Source organism: Myxine glutinosa, chromosome 12 (genome assembly GCF_964187855.1).
Source record: "Myxine glutinosa chromosome 12, kmMyxGlut1.1, whole genome shotgun sequence".
In the NCBI taxonomy this organism is placed as follows: Eukaryota; Metazoa; Chordata; class Myxini; order Myxiniformes; family Myxinidae; genus Myxine; species Myxine glutinosa.
Window position 1 is genome coordinate 37,687,226 of NC_136272.1, and position 25,171 is coordinate 37,712,396.

Below are 25,171 nucleotides of genomic sequence, written 5' to 3' on the forward strand. Positions count from 1 at the left end.
AACTCTTACTTCCACCAAACGCTTACTTCCACCAAACGCTTACTTCCACGAAACGCTTACTTCCACCAAACTCTTACTTCCACCAAACGCTTACTTCCACCAAACGCTTACTTCCACCAAACGCTTACTTCCACCAAACTCTTACTTCCACCAAACTCTTACTTCCACCAAACTCTTACTTCCACCAAACGCTTACTTCCACCAAACGCTTACTTCCACCAAACTCTTACTTCCACCAAACGCAAACGCTTACTTCCACCAAACGCTTACTTCCACCAAACGCTTACTTCCACGAAACTCTTACTTCCACCAAACGCTTACTTCCACCAAACTCTTACTTCCACCAAACTCTTACTTCCACCAAACGCTTACTTCCACCAAACGCTTACTTCCACCAAACTCTTACTTGCACCAAACGCAAACGCTTACTTCCACCAAACGCTTACTTCCACGAAACTCTTACTTCCACCAAACTCTTACTTCCACCAAACCCTTAATTCCACCAAACCCTTACTTCCACCAAACGCTTACTTCCACCAAACGCTTACTTCCACCAAACTCTTACTTCCACCAAACGCTTACTTCCACCAAACTCTTACTTCCACCAAACGCTTACTTCCACCAAACGCTTACTTCCACCAAATGCTTACTTCCACCAAACGCTTACTTCCACCAAACGCTTACTTCCACCAAACGCTTACTTCCACCAAACGCTTACTTCCACCAAACTCTTACTTCCACCAAACTCTTACTTCCACCAAACTCTTACTTCCACCAAACGCTTACTTCCACCAAACGCTTACTTCCACCAAACTCTTACTTCCACCAAACGCTTACTTCCACCAAACGCTTACTTCCACCAAACGCTTACTTCCACCAAACTCTTACTTGCACCAAACGCTTACTTCCACCAAACGCAAACGCTTACTTCCACCAAACGCTTACTTCCACCAAACGCTTACTTCCATGAAACTCTTACTTCCACCAAACGCTTACTTCCACCAAACTCTTACTTCCACCAAACGCTTACTTCCACCAAACGCTTACTTCCACCAAACTCTTACTTGCACCAAACGCTTACTTCCACCAAACGCAAACGCTTACTTCCACCAAACGCTTACTTCCACCAAACGCTTACTTCCACGAAACTCTTACTTCCACCAAACTCTTACTTCCACCAAACTCTTACTTCCACGAAACTCTTACTTCCACCAAACGCTTACTTCCACCAAACTCTTACTTCCACCAAACTCTTACTTCCACCAAACTCTTACTTCCACCAAACGCTTACTTCCACGAAACGCTTACTTCCACCAAACGCTTACTTCCACCAAACCCTTAATTCCACCACACCCTTACTTCCACCAAACTCTTACTTCCACCAAACTCTTACTTCCACCAAACTCTTACTTCCACCAAACCCTTAATTCCACCAAACCCTTACTTCCACCAAACGCTTACTTCCACCAAACGCTTACTTCCACCAAACTCTTACTTCCACCAAACTCTTACTTCCACCAAACTCTTACTTCCACGAAACTCTTACTTCCACCAAACGCTTACTTCCACCAAACGCTTACTTCCACCAAACTCTTACTTCCACCAAACTCTTACTTCCACCAAACTCTTACTTCCACCAAACTCTTACTTCCACCAAACGCTTACTTCCACCAAACTCTTACTTCCACCAAACGCTTACTTCCACGAAACTCTTGCTTCCACCAAACTCTTACTTCCACCAAACTCTTACTTCCACCAAACGCTTACTTCCACCAAACGCTTACTTCCACCAAACTCTTACTTCCACCAAACTCTTACTTCCACCAAACTCTTACTTCCACGAAACTCTTACTTCCACCAAACGCTTACTTCCACCAAACGCAAACTCTTACTTCCACCAAACGCTTACTTCCACCAAACGCTTACTTCCACCAAACTCTTACTTCCACCAAACTCTTACTTCCACCAAACTCTTACTTCCACCAAACTCTTACTTCCACCAAACGCTTACTTCCACCAAACGCTTACTTCCACCAAACTCTTACTTCCACCAAACGCTTACTTCCACCAAACTCTTACTTCCACCAAACCCTTACTTCCACCAAACGCTTACTTCCACCAAACGCTTACTTCCACCAAACTCTTACTTCCACCAAACTCTTACTTCCACCAAACTCTTACTTCCACGAAACTCTTACTTCCACCAAACTCTTACTTCCACCAAACTCTTACTTCCACCAAACTCTTACTTCCACCAAACTCTTACTTCCACCAAACGCTTACTTCCACCAAACGCTTACTTCCACCAAACGCTTACTTCCACGAAACTCTTACTTCCACCAAACTCTTACTTCCACCAAACTCTTACTTCCACCAAACGCTTACTTCCACCAAACGCTTACTTCCACCAAACTCTTACTTCCACCAAACTCTTACTTCCACCAAACTCTTACTTCCACGAAACTCTTACTTCCACCAAACGCTTACTTCCACCAAACGCAAACTCTTACTTCCACCAAACGCTTACTTCCACCAAACTCTTACTTCCACCAAACTCTTACTTCCACCAAACTCTTACTTCCACCAAACTCTTACTTCCACCAAACGCTTACTTCCACCAAACGCTTACTTCCACCAAACTCTTACTTCCACCAAACTCTTACTTCCACCAAACTCTTACTTCCACGAAACTCTTACTTCCACCAAACGCTTACTTCCACCAAACGCTTACTTCCACCAAACGCTTACTTCCACCAAACGCTTACTTCCACCAAACGCTTACTTCCACCAAACGCTTACTTCCACCAAACGCTTACTTCCACCAAACTCTTACTTCCACCAAACTCTTACTTCCACCAAACTCTTACTTCCACGAAACTCTTACTTCCACCAAACGCTTACTTCCACCAAACGCTTACTTCCACCAAACGCTTACTTCCACCAAACGCTTACTTCCACCAAACGCTTACTTCCACCAAACGCTTACTTCCACCAAACGCTTACTTCCACCAAACGCTTACTTCCACCAAACGCTTACTTCCACCAAACGCTTACTTCCACCAAACGCTTACTTCCACCAAACGCTTACTTCCACCAAACGCTTACTTCCACCAAACGCTTACTTCCACCAAACGCTTACTTCCACCAAACGCTTACTTCCACCAAACGCTTACTTCCACCAAACGCTTACTTCCACCAAACGCTTACTTCCACCAAACCCGTAAGTTTCTTTACAAGTTACTGTAAGATGCTTATTTTGTGAGTAATATTTGAAAATTAACTTCTCCTGTTTGTTTACATGTTTCTATTTTTACATCTTTGCCCCTTCACTAGATGGCTACACAACAGATGATATTCAGTTTTATTGGCATGGAAATGAGTCTGCTGTGACGGGTGTAAAACAGATTGAACTACCACAGTTTTCAATCGTTGAGTTCCGGCTCGTTTCCACACTCGTGGCCTTTGCAACAGGTACTTTTCACAAAATGCTCAAAACATTGTCCCTTTTGCATTGAAATGTATTTTTGTGTAAGGCGGTATGCACCATGAGTCCAATGCATTCCTGAAAAGCTAGGAGGTGACAGGGGAGAGGGGAGCTGGAAGGGGTGGGATGAGTGTGTGTGGGCGAGAAAAATGGGATGGTGCAGGGTGAGGTGAAGATGGGATGGGAAAGGAGGCCAGAGGAAGATGGAAAGACTGCGCATTGAGGATGCAGTGAGGTGGGGCATAGGATTTAGGAACCCTTAACCTGGGAACACAGAGGGAGTGGGGTGGAAGGATTCGAGCGTGAAGGAGATGATTTTGGGAGTTTAACAACGTAATCCTGCACTCGTTACAAAACGAATTTGGTGTGAGAATTTGAAGGGCAAAAAGATGGAGAAAAACTTCATGACTGGCGTGGTGGGCAGGATGATTTAGGGAACTAAGGAACACTGCATGAACATGATGGGAGATTAGGCACAGGTTTGCTAGCTCTCCAGGAGTGAAAGAAAAGATGGGAAGAAGAGGAAGCAGTATTGGAGAATGAATCGGGCAATGGAGTGGAATCAGAAAAGCTATTTTCCTGCACACTACCATATTCACCCGCCTTACACTTGTTCATTCCGAGTTCAGCCGTCATCGACTTAAATTGTCACCAACCGTGACCTCAAGGAAGATCTTCACGTGTTTTACGGACTTTGTCTTCAACTTTCTAGTTGAATGAATTGTCGGATCAACACTGACCTCCATATTTTTATTTGTCGTGAGCTCCTCCCCGTGCCTCGCTTTTCATGAATAACAAAATGGAACAATGTCAGTGGTCTAGTGGAAGGTCAAAGTGAGCCCTACAGTTTAAGTCCTGGACGATTAAGTCGTAAGCAAAGCTCGTCTGCGCACATCGGCGATCACGTTGTCCGTCTGTTGGACACAAGTCTTGGCAAGAACAGACGATTCTTCATTGATTCTTAGTTACTGCTTTGCTGAATACCTAAGGCAGTGAAGTATTCTCAAATTCAACAAATACCGTTTACTTTTCTCACCCCGCGTACGGTATTTGAATTGCGTCTCGAGACGTTTGAGTGTTTTTTTTAGGCGTCGTCCTGGACAATGGCAGCTTTTTTTTTTTTCCAGAATCCAAAGAGCAATATGCAAACTCAAACCCATGAAGGCAAGAACCATGACAAGAAAAGCATGCCCTTGGCAAGGCAAGAGACACACTCATTTTGCGAACACATTATTCCCAACACGAGCTTCCTGAAATGAACTCATCTATCCTGGGACAAACTGCCATCTGCCGTCATTGAATAACATTGGAGAAAAAGAGGTGGAAATGCATAATTTGATATTTCTTTGGCTCGATGGAGAGAAAAAAAGATTTTTTGAATGTTGATTTTAGTGAATAGATGAACATATCATGAGTACTTCAAATAACTTGTCCTTTTGGTGTGATGGATTCATTAATCCCGGCCAGCTGTTGTGGTGGTGCAGAGACCACTAAAGCATTGAGGGAATTACTTCCTTCCAGACTCCTCAACCCCAATTTCATAATAACCTCACACGTTCATCCTGACACATGTTCTCTCTAAGAGCAAGCTGCATACGATGGAGAAATGCCAGTGTTTTAATTGGACAGTTAAAGCAACCTATTTGGTTTTGATGTGCCGTGGTGCGCCCGATATCATAATGCGGATGAGTCCGCGGCGACAATACAAGTGAGATTCATTCGATGGTCATTTCGTCCCGAAGTGTTTTAAGAAAGAAATCGACTTGAGCCTTTTAAAACGGCTACAAAATATCAGATGATTCAACTTTTGATAAAAGCTCAGTGAGAGCAGGATGGCATTGGGATTCGAACATTTCAACAATTGTCAAATTGATATCGATTTGAGCAGGACCAAAGCATTTTAATTTTTCCTTTTGATTCTTTACCCAAAGTCTGTTTTTTATTTTCTTTGTTATACAAAGTCAAGGGTTGTGGGAAGAGCTAGAACAAACAATACATCAGGACGCAACAGTACAAAAGGAACAGCAGAAAGGGAAGGAGGAAATGCCAACAGCAGGGCCGGGGGGAAATATAAGGAGACGCACAACAAGGGATGTGGTAAGGATGAGGTGTAAGAAACAACGCAGGGACTGAGTGATACGATGGATACAGAAGAAAACTCTCAGGAAGGACAACTTGGTGGGCTGCGTGTGTCATGTTGAAACCAGGGGAGTGAGGGGGATAAAGTACAGTGCATTCAGAAAGTATTCAGACCCCTTCACTTTGTTCACATTTTGTTATGTTGCAGCCTTATGCTGAAATCGTATAAATTCATTTTTTCCCTCATCAATCTACACTCAATACCCCATAATGACAGAGAGAAAACAGGATTTTAGAAAGTTTTCCAAATTTATGAAAAAAAAACTGAATATCACATTTACATAAGTATTCAGACGGAAGCCTCTCCTCAGTGAAAGACACATGGAAGCCCGCTTGGAGTTTGCAAAAAAGCACCTAAAGGACTCTGACTGTGAGAAACAAGATTCTGTGGTCTGATGAAACCAAGATTGAACTGTTTGGCTTCCGTCTGGCCACTCTGCCATAAAGCCCAGATCGGTGGAGTGTTGCAGTAATGGTTGTCCTTCTGGAAGTTTCTCCCATCTCCACACAGGATCTCTGGAGCTCAGCCAGTGTGACCATCGGCTTCTTGGTCACCTCTATTACCAAGGCCCTTCTCCCCCGATTGCTCAGTTTGGCCGGGCGGCCAGCTCTAGGAAGAGTCCTGGTTGTTCCAAACTTATTCCATTTAGGAATTATGGAGGCCACTGTGCTCTTGGGAACCTTCAATGTAACAGAGATTTTTTTGTAGCTTCCCCAGATCTGTGCCTCGACACAATCCTGTCTCTGAGCTCTGCAGGCAGTTCCTCGACCTCATGGCTTGGTTTTTGCTCCGATATGCATTGTCAGCTGTGAGACCTTATATCGACAGGTGTGTGCCTTTCCAAATCATGTCCAATCAATTGAATTTACCACAGGTGGACTCCAATCAAGGTGTAGAAACATCTCAAAGATGATCAAGAGAAATGGGAGGCACCTGAGCTAAATTTCAAGTGTCATAGCAAAGGGTCTGAATACTTATGTCAATGTGATATTTCAGTTTTTTCTTTTTAATAAATTTGCAAAACTTTCTAAAATCCTGTTTTCTCTTTGTCATTATGGGGTATTGAGTGTAGATTGATGAGTGAAAAATGAATTTAAACGATTTCAGCATAAGGCTGCAACACAACAAAATGTGAAAAAAGTGAAGCGGTCTGAATACTTTCTGAATGCACTGTACATACATACATACATACATACATAGATACATAGATACATACATACATACATACATACATACACATATACATATGTACCATACATACATTCATATATAGATATACATATATCCTCGGTCCCTGCTCTCAAATGTTGTGTTTGTGTCCTTCCCCCTCTCTCCCCATCTTGTCTACCGCTCCCGATGTTATATGTTTTATGTGTCGGTTTGTCTTTCTGTGTGATTAATGTTCGCTCTTTCACGAGCCTCGATCGTGTATACAAAAAAAAATAAAAATCCATACATACATACATATGTACATATATACATATACACATACATAAATACATACGTACACATACATGACACATGCATGCATACATACACATACGTACATGATACATGCATACATACATACACATATACATACAGACACACACATACATGATACACACATACATACATATTACACATACATACACATACCTGAAACATACACACATACATACAAACATACATACATACATACATACGTACACATACATGATACATACATACATACATACATAGATACATACACACACATACATACATACATACAGTCACGTGAAAAAGTAAGTGCACCCCATGTAAAGTTTTGACCTTTTCAACATATTTCAACATACAGCTATTTGATCTTCATTTCAACAATATTGATAGATAAAGGTGATATAATATAACAAATATCATGAAACATTTACATTTTGTCGTCCATTGTATAATTTAAATAAACATAAATGCAAATTTCGCACGTGGAAAAAGTAAGTACACCCTGACATTTATCACTACTTCAAATACCTAAAATTAGATCAGGTGCACCAGCTCAGGTGCAAATGATGAGAACATCGTTAGAGAGGATCTTGGAGGAACCTGTCTTATTTAAACCTCAGACATTTAGTTTGGTTTGCTCTTTGTTGATGAAGTGTGGCAGAACCATGTCTAGATCAAAAGAGCTCTCTGAGGCCTTCAGAAAGAAGGTTATAGATGCCGAAGAGTCTGGGAAGGGATTTAAAAATATCTCCAAACAATTTGAAATCAATCATTCGACTGTCCGGAAGATCATCTACAAGTGGAGAAGATTCCAAACAACTGCGAACTTGTTCAGGCCAGGCCGCCCCAGCAAGTTCAGCCCGAGAGCAGACCGCAAGATGCTGAAAGAAGTCTCTAAGAACCCCAGAATGTCATCACGGGACCTACAGGTAGCTCTTGCCGCTGTTGATGTCAAAGTGCACGAGTCTACCATGAGAAAGAGGCTGCACAAATTTGATCTACATGGGAGGTGTGCCAGGAGGAAACCTTTGCTGTCCAGAAAGAACATCAGGGCAAGACTAAAGTTTGCCAATGAACACCAAGGCAAAGACCAGCACTTCTGGAACAATGTGCCCTGGACAGATGAGTCAAAGGTATAGCTATTTGGCCACAGTACCAGAAGACATGTTTGGCGAAAACCAAAGACAGCATTTGACCACAAGAACCTGATAGCAACTGTAAAGCATGGTGGTGGAAATATTATGGTTTGGGGCAGCTTTGCTGCATCAGGGCCTGGGCAGCTCACCATCATAGAATCCACTATGAATTGTTCATTGTACCAGAGGGTGCTTGAGGATAATGTGAGGCCATCTGTCGGAAAGTTGAAGCTCATCCGAAGGTGGGCCTTGTAACATGACAATGACCCTGAACATACCAGTAAATCCACCAAGGAATGGCTGAAAAGAAAGAAATGGAGGGTTCTGGAATGGCCAAGTCAAAGCCCGGATCTAAATCCCATCGAGATGTTGTGGGGGGATTTGACACGAGCTGTGCATGCAAGAAACCCCTCAAACATCGCACAGCTGAAAGAATTCTGCATGGAGGAGTTGGCAAAAATTTCTCCGAGTCGATGTCAGAGACTGGTAGACAGTTATAAGAAACGCCTACTTGAGGTTGTTTCTGCCAAAGGGGGCAATACCACCTATTAGAGCCAAGGGTGTACTTACTTTTTCCACATGCGAAATTTGCATTTATGTTTATTTAAATTATGCAATGAACTACAAAATGTAATCGTTTCATGATATTTGTTATATTATATCACCTTTATCTATCAATATTGTTGAAATGAAGATCAAATAGCTGCATGTTGAAATATGTTGAAAAAGTCAAAACTTTACATGGGGTGTGCTTACTTTTTCACGTGACTGATATAGATATACATATATACATATATACATACATACATATGTACATATATACACATACATAAACACATTCATACACATACATGATACATGCATACATACATACACATATGTACATGATACATGCATACATACATACACATATACATACATACACACATACATACACATACCTGAAACATACATACATACATACATACATATACATACATGCATACCCTTACATGATACACACACATACATACAAACTTATATACATACATACACATACAAACATACACATACATGATACATACATACATACACACATGCATGCATGCATGCATATATATATACACATATACACACATACATGCATACATGTACATATAATTGTCTCCTCTAATATCGTGGCATACTGTCTTAAAGTTAATCTCACGACCTCCTCAGTGCAAATTTTACAAGTCGACTTACTCAGCAAGACGACTTATACCCCACCTGCCCTCCAGCATTCCACGTGACAATAGTTTATGTTTGCATTTTTGTGTTGGATTGAGTTTTGTTTGTGTCCATTTTCAATACTGGAATTTTTCCTCTTATTTCTCTATTTACTTGTCCCCTCCCCCACCTGGAAACGGGTGAAATATTATGCTTTTGAAAAGGTTGTGGCTGGTTATGATTGGCTCAAGGACACCAAGACTATTACCAACATGCCACCCAGTACATTTTCCAGCACATCACATACAAGGTCACATAATTAACCATCTTACTAAAACTGACCAATTAGGTGCCAGTAAAATATTTTATACAAATAATGTTCCAGCTTCAAAGACATCCATGAACATGGCGGCCATGTATGGCACACCTGCACCGTAATATCCTTCTGTAAGCAGATTGGTGGCTAACTTTGTTTGTGCGTGACACGAGTCCTTTGACGATGACCGCATGTCTGGATGACCATTGCCCAGGTCGAAGCATTAATCATGGATGATAACCCCATCGAGGTCACCAAAATATCACCAGGATGTAGTTTCTCAAGGCAGTAGCTTGCACAGCAACACTCGGGAATGTCCAAGATGTCAGAAAATGTGATTTACCCAAAACCTCGGTATTCAGATATACAGTAATAGTGTCACACAAATCCAGTTGACTTGGTCACTCATCAAGTAACTAGTGAAGAAACGTGACTTCCCCTCTTGGATCCTCAAATACAAGTTGGAATCTATGCCATGTAAGCACAAGGGATCACCAGCACCCAATACATTTCCCACCTAACCCTCAACTGGCAAGTTCGCAGTCTAGATTTTCCAGGATGGCAAGGGAATCCTGCTGATTGATGGCATGCCTCCGGAACTACAATCACATGGAAATATTATGCCAGTCACAAGCAAAAATTGCAGCAGGCCATCAAGGACAAAGGCCGATTGGGGTTGACCAACTGTGCTCCTTTTTTCCTGACGACGCGCGTGTGTACGAGGCCCACGTTACAAAGACCACCATCCGTCACTGTTACTTTGAGCAGCTGGATCACCCACCCAATCCAGACCAGACAGGATTCTGTTTTGACATTGGAAATCTCACCTGCCTGTCAGTCGAGTCACTAACCATGAGGAACTGGCTGAAGCAACCGAGACGTCTGAAAACCAGACACAGGCTTGAGGACAAATAAACAAATGCGCTTAAAAAAAAAAATTAAACACTGGTGTTTCTTATATTTTATTCCAATAACTTTTTTTGTAAGCTTATTATATTCACAGGACCCGAGGAGTATACCTGGTGTTGGCCTAATGGTTAGGGAGGCGGGCTTGGGCTTGGGTCCTGAGTTCGAATCTCGTTCAGCTGTTGAATGAATTCCAGGTGGGGTTGACTTAGTCCTTCATCCTTCCGAGGTCGTCAAAAGGAGTACCAGGGTACTTGGTCCTCTCTCAAGGAGATTGGTGGCAGGATTTGCACTCCAGCAGCCGTAAAAACACCTCATTCCGTAGAACACACACTGGTGTGTGTCGGGATGGTGTAGAGGAGTCGTCCAAGGATGCAGTGACGTGCTGATGCTTATCCAGCGTATGCTCCCATATATATATAATTTTATACACACTATATGACCAAAAGTATGTGGACACTGAAAGTCGAATATCTCATTCCAAAATCATGGGCATTAATATGGAGTTGCCCCCCCCCCCTCCACTTTGCTGCTATAACAGCCTCCACTCTTTTGGGAAGGCTTTCCACGAGATGTTGGAACATTGCTGCGGGGATTTGCTTCCATTCAGCCACAAGAGCATTAGAGAGGTCGGGCACTGATGTTGGGCGATTAGGCCCGGCTCGCAGACGGCGTTCCAATTCATCCCAAAGGTGTTTGATGAGGTTGAGGTCAGGGTTCTGTGCAGGCCAGTCAAGTTCTTCCACACTGATCTCAACAAACCATTTCTGTATGGACGTCGCTTTGTGCACGGGGGCATTGTCATGCTGAAACAGGAATGGCCTTCCCCAAACTGTTGCCACAAAGATGGAAGCACACAATCGTCTAGAATGTCATTGTATGCTGTCGCGTTAAGATTTCCCTTCACTGGAACTAAGGGGCCTAGCCCAAACCATGAAAAACAGCCCCAGACCATTATTACTCCTTCACCAAACTTTACAGTTGGCACTATGCATTCGGGCAGGTGGCGTTCTCCTGGCATCTGCCAAACCCAGATTTGTCCGTCGGACTGCCAGATGGTGAAGCGTGATTCATCACTCCAGAGAACGCGTTTCCACTGTTCCAGAGTCCAATGGCGGCGAGCTTTGCACTACTCCAGCCAACCCTTGGCATTGTACATGGTGATTTTAGGCTTGTGTGCGGATGCTCGGCCATGGAAACCCATTTTATGAAGCTCCCAACAAACAGTAACTGTGCTGACGTTGCTTCCAGAGGCAGTTTGGAACTCGGTAGTGAGTGTTGCAACCGAGGACAGATTATTTTTACGCGCTTCAGCACTCGGCGGTCCCGTTCTGTGAGTTTGTGTGGCCTACCACTTTGCGGCTGAGCTGTTGTTGCTCCAAGACGTTTCCACTTCACAATAACAGCACTTACAGTTGACCGGGGCAGCTCTAGCAGGGCAGAAATTTGATGAACTGACTTGTTGGAAAGGTGGCATCATATGACGGTGCCACGTTGAAAGTCACTGAGTTCTTCAGTACGGCCCATTCTTCTGCCAATGTTTGTCTATGGAGATTGCAAGGCTGTGTGCTTGATTATATATACCTGTCAGCAATGGGTGTGGCTGAAACAGCCGAATCCACCAATTAGAAGGGATGTCCGCATACCTTTGGTCATGTAGTGCATATATATATATATATATATATATATATATATATATATATATATATATATATATATATATATATATAGGAGTTCACATCAGTTTTCAGTGATCATAGAAGCAATACATCTCACCTAACGTTAAAATAGGTTCAATTTCATCTCTAACCCTGATGCTAAGTCGGGTTTGAAAAGGATGAATCCATGGAATATTCTAAAATTATCAGTTGTGCCAGTAAATAATTTGTTTATCACTAGATACACACATGTCCACACAATAGATACGAGGTAATACTTACATCAATAAAGGACATTCAATAAGGAATTGTCTTGTAAATATTTTCAAGTGTTTGTTTGTTTGTTACCTCCACCACTGAAGGTGGATGGAGGTTATGTTTTTACATCTGTCTGCCTGTTTGTCTGTCTGTGAACAGGATACAGTATTTCAAAAACTTGTGGATGGATTCGGATGAAATTTGGTGGAAAGGTTAGGTATGTGACATGGACGAAATGATTACATTTTGGTGAAGATCTGTATCTGGATTTGGATCTGATAATTGTTTAAGTGATTCTTCACCATCGAGAGATAAGGTAAAAAAAAAAAACCGATATATACGTAGCACGATATCTCAAAAAGTTGTGGACGAATTCGGACGAAACTTGGTTGACAATTTGTGTGCGTGTGACAAGGAAGAATTGATTCGATTTTGGTGAAGATTCCAATCTGTATCTAGATACGACAATATTCTAAATTTCTTAAAGCGAATCTTCACTATTGAGTGATAGAACCAAAACGATAATATAACATGATTTTTCCAAAAATTGTGGACGACTTATGACAAAAATTTGTGGATGCATTGGGTAAGTGACAAGAAGAAGCCGATTAGATTTTGGTTCAGGTCCGAATCCAGATACGACCTTACAATGGAATACAAAACGTCAGCTGTTCAGCCTGGCGGAGGTATGCTCTCTCCCGAGTTCCATTCTAGTTTGTTTGTTCATCTGTGTGTTTGTGTTTGTTTTTGGGTGTTTGTTTTGTGTGTTTTTGAGTATTTGTGTGTTTGTTTATTCGTTTTTGTGTTCGTATTTTGTTTGTTAGTTTGTATGTTTTTGGGGTTTTTGTGTGTTTGGGTGTTCATTTGTGTATTTGTTTGTGTGTTTGTGTTTTGTTTGTTAGTTTGTGTTTGTTTGTTTGTGTATTTGTTTGTGTGTGTGTTTGTTTGTGTATTTTGTTTGTGTGTTTGGTTGAGTGTTTGTTTGTGTGTTTGACTGTGTTTGTTTGTGTGTTTGTGTTTGTTCATTTGTGTATTTGTTTGTGTGTTTGTCCATTTGTTTTTGTGTTTGTTTGTCTGTCTGTGTGTTTATTTGTGTGTGTGTTTGTTTGTGTTTTTGTTTGTTTGTGTATTTGGTTGTGTGTTTGTTTGTGTATTTGTTTGTGTGTTTGTTTGTGTATTTGTTTGTGTGTTTGACTGTGTGTTTTTTGTGTGTTTGTTCGTTTGTGTATTTGTTTGTGTGTTTGTCCATTTGTGTGTTTGTTAATTTGTGTGTTTGTTTGTGTGTTTGACTGTGTTTGTTTGTGTGTTTGTTCATCTGTGTATTTGTTTGTCCGTTTGTGTGTTTGTCCGTTTGTTTGTGTATTTGTTTGTGTGTTTGTTTGTGTGTTTGGTTGTGTGCTTGTTTGTGTGTTTGACTGTGTGTTTTTTTGTGTGTTTGTCCATTTGTGTTTTTGTTTGTTAATTTGTGTGTTTGACTGTGTGTTTGTTTGTGTGTTTGTTCATTTGTGTATTTGTTTGTCCGTTTGTGTGTTTGTTTGTTAATTTGTGTGTTTGTTTGTTAATTTGTGTTTGTTTGTTCGTCTGTGTGTTTATCTGTGTGTTTGTTTGTGTTTTTGTTTGTTTGTGTATTTGTGCATTTGTACATTACTCTTTCACAGTCGAACTGTGAAAACTGTAGCACCCAGAAGCCCCAAATTTGGGTGTAGGTACTTCAGAATATGGACTAGAATTTAAGCTTCCACACGTTGGCCTTGACGTCCGTTTTGAGGCCACCAAAGGGCCCTATAATGTGTATATTGGGATGTGGGGTCAGGCAGTGCTGCCACCGACCAGCAGGCAAAAGGTAACCGCCATGAGGCCAATAACTCCATAGCTATTCAATGACAAATATATCCCAAAACCACCGCCGGGAAATGCTCACCCAACCGGGCAGCACCGGGTACTCCAACACCACCCCCACCTTCCCTGTCCCTCCCTCCCTCTGGCTTGAAGGCTCTCCAGTCTTTATGTTCTGCAAAAAAAATGTCAGATTATTGGCCATTTTTGATGTACATCTGCTTCCTTCTCACCCAACACACCACCTGATGGGAATTGTGCATGTGGTTCTAACTTGATCTTTTATACATGCCATTCCCAGGTAGCTATCCACGGCTGTCATTAAGTTTTCGACTGAAGAGGAACATCGGCTACTTCATCCTTCAGACATATATGCCCTCGACGCTTATTACAATCCTCTCCTGGGTATCCTTCTGGATCAGCTATGATGCCTCTGCTGCCCGCGTCGCGCTTGGTAAGCTTTCACCCAGTGCTCTCAGCTGAACTGTTTTCTTCATGCAAATCAAAAAAATGTTTCATATCAAGGGTTTCATTTATTCATACAGAAATCGAGACTCGTGGAGAAGCTAAGGGATTATTTATTATTTATTACATGTTTGACATCTATATATCTAAATTAGTTTCCACTCTATTCTACAACATTCTAAATGCACATGTTATATGGTGGATCCTGAAGTATGATAGATTGAAGCCATTGAAGAGAAAAAGCCAAATAGGAAATTACAGAAAAACTCAAAGCTTTGTTGATTATTAAAGAACAAGCATTCTGAGTATTGCGCTGCAATACATGTCCCCTACCAAAGTTCAAAGTGCCATAACTTTGTCAAAAATGATCGAATATGCAAATTTATGCACTGTTGATGCTGGTTTTCAAACTTTATTTGAGGTATGCTGAGACACATGTGTGTCACGCCTCGCCTCGTTGATAAGCCCGCAAGGTCGCTCCGTGGAGCAGCCTGCACGTATTGCACTGTGTGAATTATATAATTAGCAAATCACGGTCTGAGGTACTAGCGATTCAAGAGATGTCCATTTTTTAAAATATTTTCGTTTCATTAACGATATCTGCTAAACCACGTGACCTATCGCAAATTCCAAAAGGACATTTTAGTAGACTGACATGCTGAACAGATCTGTGAAGTTTCCCCTCGATTGGATCAAAAATGAGGGAGTGGCTCGGTTTTAAAGGTTCATGCTTAACAACGTCATAACTCTGAAACCATGTGATGCATGACGTCATGCTCGCTGACTTTTTTTGTTCGTCATGGGTATGCGATTCTGCGTGCAAAGTTTGGCCTCGATCTGTTCAGCCGTTGCAGAGAAAAAGGGGTTTTCATGTTTTCACAAAAAACAATATGGCGGCCGAACCACGTGATCTGTGACGTCATAATTACCATTAAAATATTTTCCAGACCGAGTCCCCCCCCCCCCCCCCCCCACGGTGAAAATTTGATCTCAATCGGTCCAATTGTTGCAGAGAAAATGTTTTTTTAAGGAAATTAAAACTTAAAATGGCACTGAGTTAAGGATCATCAGAATTCCCAAAGTTCAAAGTACCATAACTTTGTCAAAAATGATCGAAACGTCGTGAAGTTCGAACTTGACCTGTACCTTATCATGAGGAAACCATGTGCCAAGTTTGAAATCATTAACATTTAGAGTTTAGAAAAAAAAGTCCGGAAAACTGTTCTTTGCGTGACGGACTGACAGACGGAGGGACGGAGTGCAAACCTATAGTCCCTACGGTGTACACCGGTAGGGGACTAATAAACGATGGCTAAAGAAAGATGTAAACAAAATGAGAGCATAGGGATGAAAAGAGGTCCATTGAAAAGGTGAAGTGATTGATGAAGCGTAAGATTCTAATTGGTTATGTTCAACTGCTTTGTTCTCAATTAATATTCAATGATAAGAATGTCTTTGATATCATGTGTTTTGTTTCGGGTTCATTTGTCACTTTGTAGCAAAAAAAATTAAAAATAAAACCCAAATAGAACATTTTCTGCAATCCCTAAATATTAGGATTTCGAGCATGATTCCTCCGCTGCTGATTCTGTACTATGTTCCCTCATTTGTCCCTCTTGATTTGCCATATTTCCCCTTCAATCTCTTTGCTTTTTGACACTTCCCCCTCACTCGCCTACATTCTTCTCACACTTCCCTAAGGCCTTTCTTTTTGCTGTCGTTCCACTATCTTCCTCTGCTGCCCCCCTTCCCTCCCTTCTCCATTTTCCATGCTCCTCTCACCATTTGGGTCTTTATCATAACATACCTTTGCTCGAACATCATTGATCACTCCTGCCAGATAATAACATCATCTCGCAAAGACATGTCACGTAAAACATTTCTCTCCAAACGATTGGCTGATCATCTTTCTCCCCACGTTTTCTCTAATCTCCTTTGATAAGCTTCTCTTGGACACAACACATGACGTTGCTATCGATATGAGCAAATTATTTATAGGTGGTTATAATAGCAATTCCATATAATGAGATGGTTCCACAAAGACCCAAATGGTATTGGTGTTGCTTCAAACCACCAAAAACTGATTTAGCTCAACAACTTGAGAATGTTAATTTCATCCATAGAAAAGAAAGAGTATAAGAAGAGAACTCTTCAATACAGGTGCCAAGGCTCCTGGAAGAGAAGAGAAGAGAAAATCTTCTGCCGTTATACGTCTTCCTTTTTTCAAATTCAATAAGGTTTCTCTTAACATCTTCTCAGAAATTTATTTTACAATCAACTGGAACCTCAATAATGATATGTACATAGTGACATGGAGAATCAAAACAAAACGAGGAAAGGAATGGGGTGGGAGTATGAGTGGGGATGAGGTGGGTGTGCAGAATGTAGTTGGATAGGAAATTTGAAAGATTGACAATGCCGTGTAGCTCTTTTACTGCTCAACATACTAACAGCTCTATTTGATATCAATTTAATGTTTGTGCTGTATCCACAATATATTGTATTCATCAGGATTTTTGATTTGGGTTAAAATAGTGTGATAGATTGCAGTCTTCTGGAGGAGGTTGGCGTACTCACCGTTTCTATTCTCACCAACTCGTCTCCAGCATCCTCCTATAATATTTTTCAACACTTACCTTGTTGGTCAGCTTTCCGCATGGTTGTTGTAATGTTGTTCTGGTTCTTGTTGGGGGTGGATTTTTGAAATGTGCACCCATTGGTCAGACAGCTGCCAGACCCCACCCATATTTGTGGTTTGACTCCACCCACCTTGGCACTCAGGCAAAATAATATGGCTGCCATCTTTGTTTTCTTTGTTCCCAGGTTTGTTGCATCAGATTTCTATTGACTATGTTTGGGTTGTGTTGATTGGAAGAAATGGGTGTCTTCAAGTGTTTCTAGTATCTTTTTGAGATGTGAAACCAGACCAAGCTATCTGTCAGAATCATAATTGATATTGAACCAAACCATGAAGACCCTTTGAGATGAATTGTGTAATATCTTTGAAAGAAAGGATGTGGGAGTTGAGTGCACAAAGGAGGCAAATATATACATATATGTGTATATATATATATATAACAGGCAGCGTCTGTCTGTCCATCTGTCTGTCTGTCTCCTCCATAACTCCAAAACCATGAAACCTAGCGGCCCCAAACTTTGTATGCATACACCTGGAACTCCGACAGATTGCAATGATGAAAACAGGGTGTTTGGATGTGTTATAACACCCTTATTGAAGATGATTAACGAAGTGCTCATAAGAAAAAACCCAAAAAAGGCTTACCAATATGGCAACCCGCCATCTTGGTCAGCCCACTGCCACTCACTGGGTTCTTAAGCCGCCATTTTGTTTCGGCCTATTCAAACGTACCTTGCCTTGGAAACACGATTGATTCTCATGACATAATTCAAGCATATCATCAAAATCTGGATTCGGATATGACGATTGGATCCTGCTGACTAAATACAGTCGTGGCCAAAAATATTGGTATCCTTGCACTTTTTTCAAATAATGCATCATTTCTTCCAGAACATTGTTGAAATAAAAAATATTTTGGTGTCCACATATGTATTTCTTTGGTTTGCAATGGAACAAAACAAAAAAAGCAGAAAAAATTACGAAATCCTAGCTTATTCCACACAGGAATCCTAAAATGGCCAGGACAACATTCTTGGCACCTTTTAGAAGTTGTTAGAAATAATTAGATTTCAAGCAGGTGATTCTCCTTTACTTATGAATTTAACTCACCTGTGGTGAGTTGCAGGTGCATATAAAATCACTCATTCAACCAGTTTTAATAGAGAAAAGGAGTCATTCTGCTGTTTTGTGTCACTGTGTGTACCGCAATGAGCATGGAGAAAAGAAAGAAAACCAGAGAATTGTCTGAGGAGGTCAGACACAGATTGTAGCCAAGCATGGACAATCTCAAAGCTACAAGTCTATCTCCAGAGACCTTGATGTTCCGGTGTCCACCGTACGCAATGTTATCAGGAAGTTTAAGGCCCATGGCACGGTAGCCAACCTCCCTGGACCTGGTCGCAAGAGAAAACTTGATCGAAGATTGCAGCGAAGGATTGTTCGAATGGTGGAGAAAGCACCTCGATCAACTGCCAAACAGATTCAAGCTGACCTTCAGACACAAGGTACAACAGTTTCAACTCACACCACCCATCGCCAACTCAATGAAAGGGGGTTCTATGGTAGGAGACCCAGGAGGACCCCACTGCTGAGAAAGCTCCACTGGAGTTTGCCCAAATTAAAGCCTGCTTGGAGTTTGCAAAAAAGCACCAAAAGGACTCTCAAACTGAGAAACAAGATTCTGTGGGCTTCCATGTGTCTTTCACTGAGGAGAGGCTTCTGTCTGGCCACTCTGCCATAAAGCCCAGATCGGTGGAGTGTTGCATTGATGGTTGTCCTTATGGAAGTTTCTCCCATCTCCACACAGGATCTCTGGAGCTCAGCCAGATTGACCATCAGGTTCTTGTTCACCTCAATTACCAAGGCCCTTCACCCCCGATTGCTCAGTTTGGCCGGGCGGCCAGCTCTAGGAAGAGTCCTGGTTCCAAACTTCTTCCATTTAAGAATTATGGAGGCCACTGTGCTCTTGGGAATCTTCAATGCAGCAGAAATTTTTTTGTAGGCTTCCCCAGATCTGTGCCTCGACACAATCCTGTCTCTGAGCTCTGCAGGCAGTTCCTTCGACCTCATGGCTTGGTTTTTGCTCTGATATGCATTGTCAGCTGTGAGACCTTAAATATATTGTTGCGGACGCAGTTAAAGATGTTATTTTACCGAGCGGTTGGTATTACCGCGACCGAACAGTTATTCCCCGGTTAGAACCCGATTCCACCCAAACGTTGGCCGGATCGCACCGCGGCTGCTCAATGAGGGAAAAGACTAAAACGACGAATGCAAAGAGGAAGACGAAGGCAAAGAAAGGTTTGGAAATACTACTAACTTTATTTACTATTTACACACATAAGCAAAAAGAAAGCAGTCACGTTTATTTACAGCACATAAGACGCAGGTGACACAGTGAAAATACTAGCTTACCTACAGTCTTAATTAACCCAGGACAGAACAAACAAAAGACAGACTCACACGGTGAATGATGACAGGAATCGCAGGAGGTGGATGGCTGGAGGTGAACGCTTGGTGGAGCCAACGCGGAGCTTGGTGGAGCTTTGGTGGAGGTGAACGCTTGGTGGAGGTGAACGCTTGGTGGAGCCAACGCGGAGCTTGGTGGAGCCTTGGTGGAGGTGAACGCTTGGTGGAGCCAACACGGAGCTTGGTGGATCCTTGGTGGAGGTGAACGCTTGGTGGAGCCAACGCGGAGCTTGGTGGAGCCTTGGTGGAGGTGAACGCTTGATGGAGCCAACGCGGCTGGTGGGGGGGTTGGTGTGACGGGTTCTCTCTCCTTCCCTCACAAGCTTCAGGACTCTTTCTCTCTCTTTCTTAGTCCCACCCAGTCCAACAACTTCCTCTCTTGCTTAGTCCAACTCAAGGCCTTTCTGTCTTCTGATCTCCTCCCTCCTCGACTCTGTCCGGGGGCCTCTGCCTCGGGTTATATAAGCCCCACCCTTGACCCTTTTGCGAACCTCCCCAAAACGTTCTCTCTCCGCCCTCTAAAGCCAACCCCTCGTTCTGGGTTGGTCGGCAAGGGCTGGTTCACTCCTCCCCTCTATGACGAGGTGGGGACCCGCCTTTCTTCCCCAACCCTGCCTCGTGGCCAATGGTGGATAAAGAGAAAACCGCCCAAAATGCAGTTGGCAATGCGAATGGCAATTGATGAAAAGGGGGAATGGAAGTTTTGGGAGTGGGAATGAAGGGAATCTATCTCTTTCACTTGGTGCAATGGAGTACTTATATTAATGGGAGACACAGCCTTACCCTAAAACACAGAATAAGATATAACTATCGAACAGAGGTATTCTATGATTGGCTGACGTGTATGCTTGTGGACTAATTATGGGACGCCCTTTGACCTTTACACAGCTCCGGAGGCAGGAGGCGCAGAATAACAATAATAATAATAATAAAGCACACAATCAAAAAAAAATACAGTCCTCATATCCGCAACAATATAGACAGGTGTGTGCCTTTCCAAATCATGTCCAATCAATTGAATTTACCACAGGTGGACTCCAATCAAGGTGTAGAAACATCTCAAAGATGATCAAGAGAAATGGGAGGCACCTGAGCTAAATTTCAAGTGTCATAGCAAAGGGTCTGAATACTTATGTCAATGTGACATTTCAGTTTTTTTATTTTTAATAAATTTGCAAAACTTTCTAAAATCCTGTTTTCTCTTTGTCATTATGGGGTATTGAGTGTAGATTGATGAGGGAAAAAATGAATTTAAACGATTTCAGCATAAGGCTGCAACATAACAAAATGTGAAAAAGTGAAAGGGTCTATATATATATAGATATGTATATATAGATATGTATGTAGGTTTTTTTTTGGTTTTTTTTAGGCGCAGATTGTGACCGCAGCGCCGTCATTCTTGTTATGCACAGTACCTTTCTGCTTACTTCCCTCTATTCTATTGCCATTTCTATTTGTCTTTACTTAATTTGCTGTATTTCTGTTCATTTCTTATCTATTTCTCTGTCTCTAATCCAACCTACTCCCTTCTGCTCCATTGTTCACGTTTCAACCTCTCAGTCCTTTGTTGTTCATCCCTTCCTCCGGGCCCAAAGTGGATGTGTATTACTTTTTCAAGCTTTGTTTGGCCAAATACGTTGATCTTAGGTCCAAAATATATGCCCTTAGGTTTAGCTTTGTTATGATATTTGATTATATTTATCTTATTTAAAAAATGGATCTATCAACAGAGGTTACAGGCAGGGAGCCAGAAACGCATCTGTGGATCGATTCCTTTCCCAAGGCGTTGTGTTGATGATCCTGTCAAAAAAGCCATGTAAGCTGACTGATGCTGTGGTTCGTAATGTATCAGCTGATAATACATTAGGCAGTGGGCCGTCCCGTGTTTTTCACAGACTGAAACTTAACCGGTCTGTCCATTTGATGTTGATAACTATTCTACCAGCCGCAATTTAGTTCTTATTTAGTGGTAATGAGCACCTAAACCAGGTGAATGTGTGCTGGGCACGGGCACCCCCTATTGGTCGGAACCCACAAGGCAGATTCTGATGTTACTCAGTGTATTCTGGTATTACTCATATGGGTGATTGAAAAGTAACTCCCTATTTTACAATACTTATAATTTATTTCTTAACTATAATTTTTACAAGAAATGGATATAAGAAGAAAGCGTATAGCATGAAGTTTTATTTAAAATTCGATATGGGCACCAGAATTCGCCACCAGCTTCTCAAGCCCCCCGGGAACCGCGTCAACTGATTTCACCAGGAACTCTTGTGGGATGGAAGACATAACTTCTCGTATTCGCCCTTCAAGTTCTTCCAAAGTCGTTGGTTTGGTACAGTAGACTTACTCTTTTACCCAACCCCAAAGAAAAAAGTAACATGGTGTTAAGTCAGGGCTCCTGGCTGGTCACTCATACGGACCACGACGACCTATCCATCTCCCAGGGAAGTGGGCATTCAGCCATTCACGAACAACAATAGCAAAATGTGGAGGAGCGCCATCTTGCATGAAAATCAAATCTTCAACATTCTCCAAAGCACTGATAATTGGCCAGATTTCGTCTTGCAGCATGGTGAGGTACCTTTTGGCATTCATGGTATCGCGAAGAATGAAGGGACCGACAATGCTTTCCGAAGTCATTCCACACCACACCGTTACCTTGGGCCGATATTGCGTTTTTTCAGAAATAACACGAGGATCTTCTCCTGCCCAGTAATAGCAGTTGTGACGGTTCACAAACCCACCGATGTGAAATACCGCTTCATCAGACCAGAGGATATTTTTAAAGAGATCAGACCAATCTTCATACCACTAGCTGGGCACGCTCCTGCAGGGTAAGACGTCCAGCCATGATTGTAGGGCTTCCGAATTTCAAACAAAAAATAATCTGAAAAAAAACCAACACAGATTAAATTCTCATACATTAAGGAATAAACACTAAAATTTTGAGAAAAATATTGCAATAAATAAATAATTTATAAATATTTTAAAATAGGGAGTTACTTTTCAATCACCCTGTATATATATATATATATATATATATATATATATATATATATATATATACACACCGTGGGACCCTGCTATTCGCGGAGGATATGTTCCTGGAAAATGCCGCGAATTGCGAAACCATGAATAGCAGAGCATTGTTTCAATGGAAAAAGGGGGGATAGGTTCCCGAGTCACGGAAATCTGCGAATAGAGAGGCCCAAACCACAAATGGCAAGGCAAAATCCGCGAATGTTGACGCTAATCCGCGAAGGTCGATGAAAGCCCCGGAAATGGTGAGACAAAATTCGCGAATGTCGGCGATAACCCCGCAAATGGCAAGGCAAATCCTCGCGAATGTCGATGAAAATCCGTCAATGCATGCCATGCCAGTTTTAATGGAGAAAAGGGAGACAGCTAATTGAACAAATAGATACTGTGAAGTGTTTTCCTTCTGTACAATAACTCGTGGGGATGATGTGTTATGCAGCTGGTGGAACATCCCGCGGTGGAACATCTCGATTTATAGTGCGGCTAAAATTTGCGGCTGCGAAAGCCATGAAAACGCAAAGCACAAATCGGTGAATGAAGAAGCAGGTCATGCTCGCGGCTTGTAGAAGATGTTTTTTTTGCGTATGTCCACCTCTTTATGCATGGCTGGTGAAAGATCGGTTTTATAAATGTCTCAAGCTAGCAGCTCGTGAATTTATTTTTTTTGTGACCCAAAAAACTGGAACACAGCTGTGAATTGGAAAGAAAAAAAATCCCGGTTTCGCTTGAACACGACGTGAATAGAAAAAATATATGCGGGGACACTTTTCCACGAATAGAGAAACAGGTCGCATTTTATCAACCACGAATACGCAAAACCCGCGAATAGCGGGGTCCGAATAGCGGGGTCCGACTGTGTGTATATATATATACATATATATATATATATATATATATATATATATATATATATATATATATATATATATTATCTTAAGTATCTGTAATTTGGTGCTCCAACCTAATGAGCGAACGTCATGACGTCATCGCCACGTATGTCCGCATTGCCTGCCAAGCTCCGGAGGAGCCATCAAGCAGTGCGTCATTATGGATGTTAAATTCAGACTGTCACAAGGGTATGCAAAACTCACAGTTACCGACCTGGTTTCGCTCTTGTTGGGGCTTCATCAGGGCAACGCAGTGAGCCTTCCATACACATGTGACTCTGAAAACCTTTCAGTTATATATCAGTCATTATGCGACTTCATACCATCAGTAGGGAACCACCAGTAAGGTGTCCTATACAGCTACTGCTGCACCTTACTGGGAGCGATAAGCACTGCCTGCCACACGGTAATATTATCTCTGCTATCCACTCACTATATGGAGTTGACCTGGATGCGGTTGGGAGTAACTAATTAGTATCTGTAATTTGGTGCTCCAACCTAATGTGACGCACTGCGAGAGGCATCCATAATGGTGGCTTCCATAATGACGCACTGCTTGATGGATCCTCCGAAGCTTGGCAGGCAATGCGGACATACGTGGCGATGACGTCATGACATTCGCTCATTAGGTTGGAGCACCAAATTACAGATACTAATTAGTTACTCCCAACCACGTGTGTGTGTGTGTGTGTGTGTGTGTGTGTGTGTGTGTGTGTGTGTGTGTGTGTGTGTGTGTGTGTGTGTGTGTGTGTGTGTGTGTGTGTGTGTGTGTGTGTGTGTGTGTGTGTGTGTGTGTGTGTGTGTGTGTGTGTGTGTGTGTGTGTGTGTGGTGTGTGTAGTGTGAAAGAAGTCTGACTCAAACCCAGGGGCCCCAACACTAATGCGGCAACTGCCCTCTTAGCAGTCTTTGGGATAACCTCAGAAATTTCTTACTAACTGCTTTATCATGGCCGACGTCTTATGTGCCTGCTAGGCAGACACCGAACATGTGTGTATTTGTATAATATGTGTATTCGAGATGATAATCTCATTTAGAAATTTAATAAACAGGAATAAATTCCTGCATGTGGCTAGTGTGAAATAATTTTGACTCAACTCGGGACTCGCACCCAAGGACCTCCTTGCTAACGCAACGACAACTGACTGAGCTGCGTCTTTTGGATAACCTCAGAAATTTCTCAAATTAACACACAAACACACACTCGAGTCTATTTTAAAGACCGAGGATTAACGAGGGCAAACCCATGGTCAATGACTGCACTATCCTTTACTTGTGACCTTTAATCC

General features: G+C 42.0%; 1 protein-coding gene across 2 annotated transcripts in view; it reads left to right on the plus strand.

The window, feature by feature from the left end:
• The window catches only part of LOC137414885 (gamma-aminobutyric acid receptor subunit beta-3-like), a 354,704-nt gene that overhangs the window by 293,305 nt on the left and 36,228 nt on the right, over positions 1-25,171 (plus strand). For both annotated transcript variants that reach the window (XM_078766743.1, XM_068100439.2), the window contains exons 6-7: positions 3,334-3,471; positions 14,682-14,834. In XM_078766743.1, coding sequence (XP_078622869.1) covers positions 3,334-3,471; positions 14,682-14,834 — 291 coding nt within the window. The remainder of the gene's footprint in view (positions 1-3,333; positions 3,472-14,681; positions 14,835-25,171) is intronic.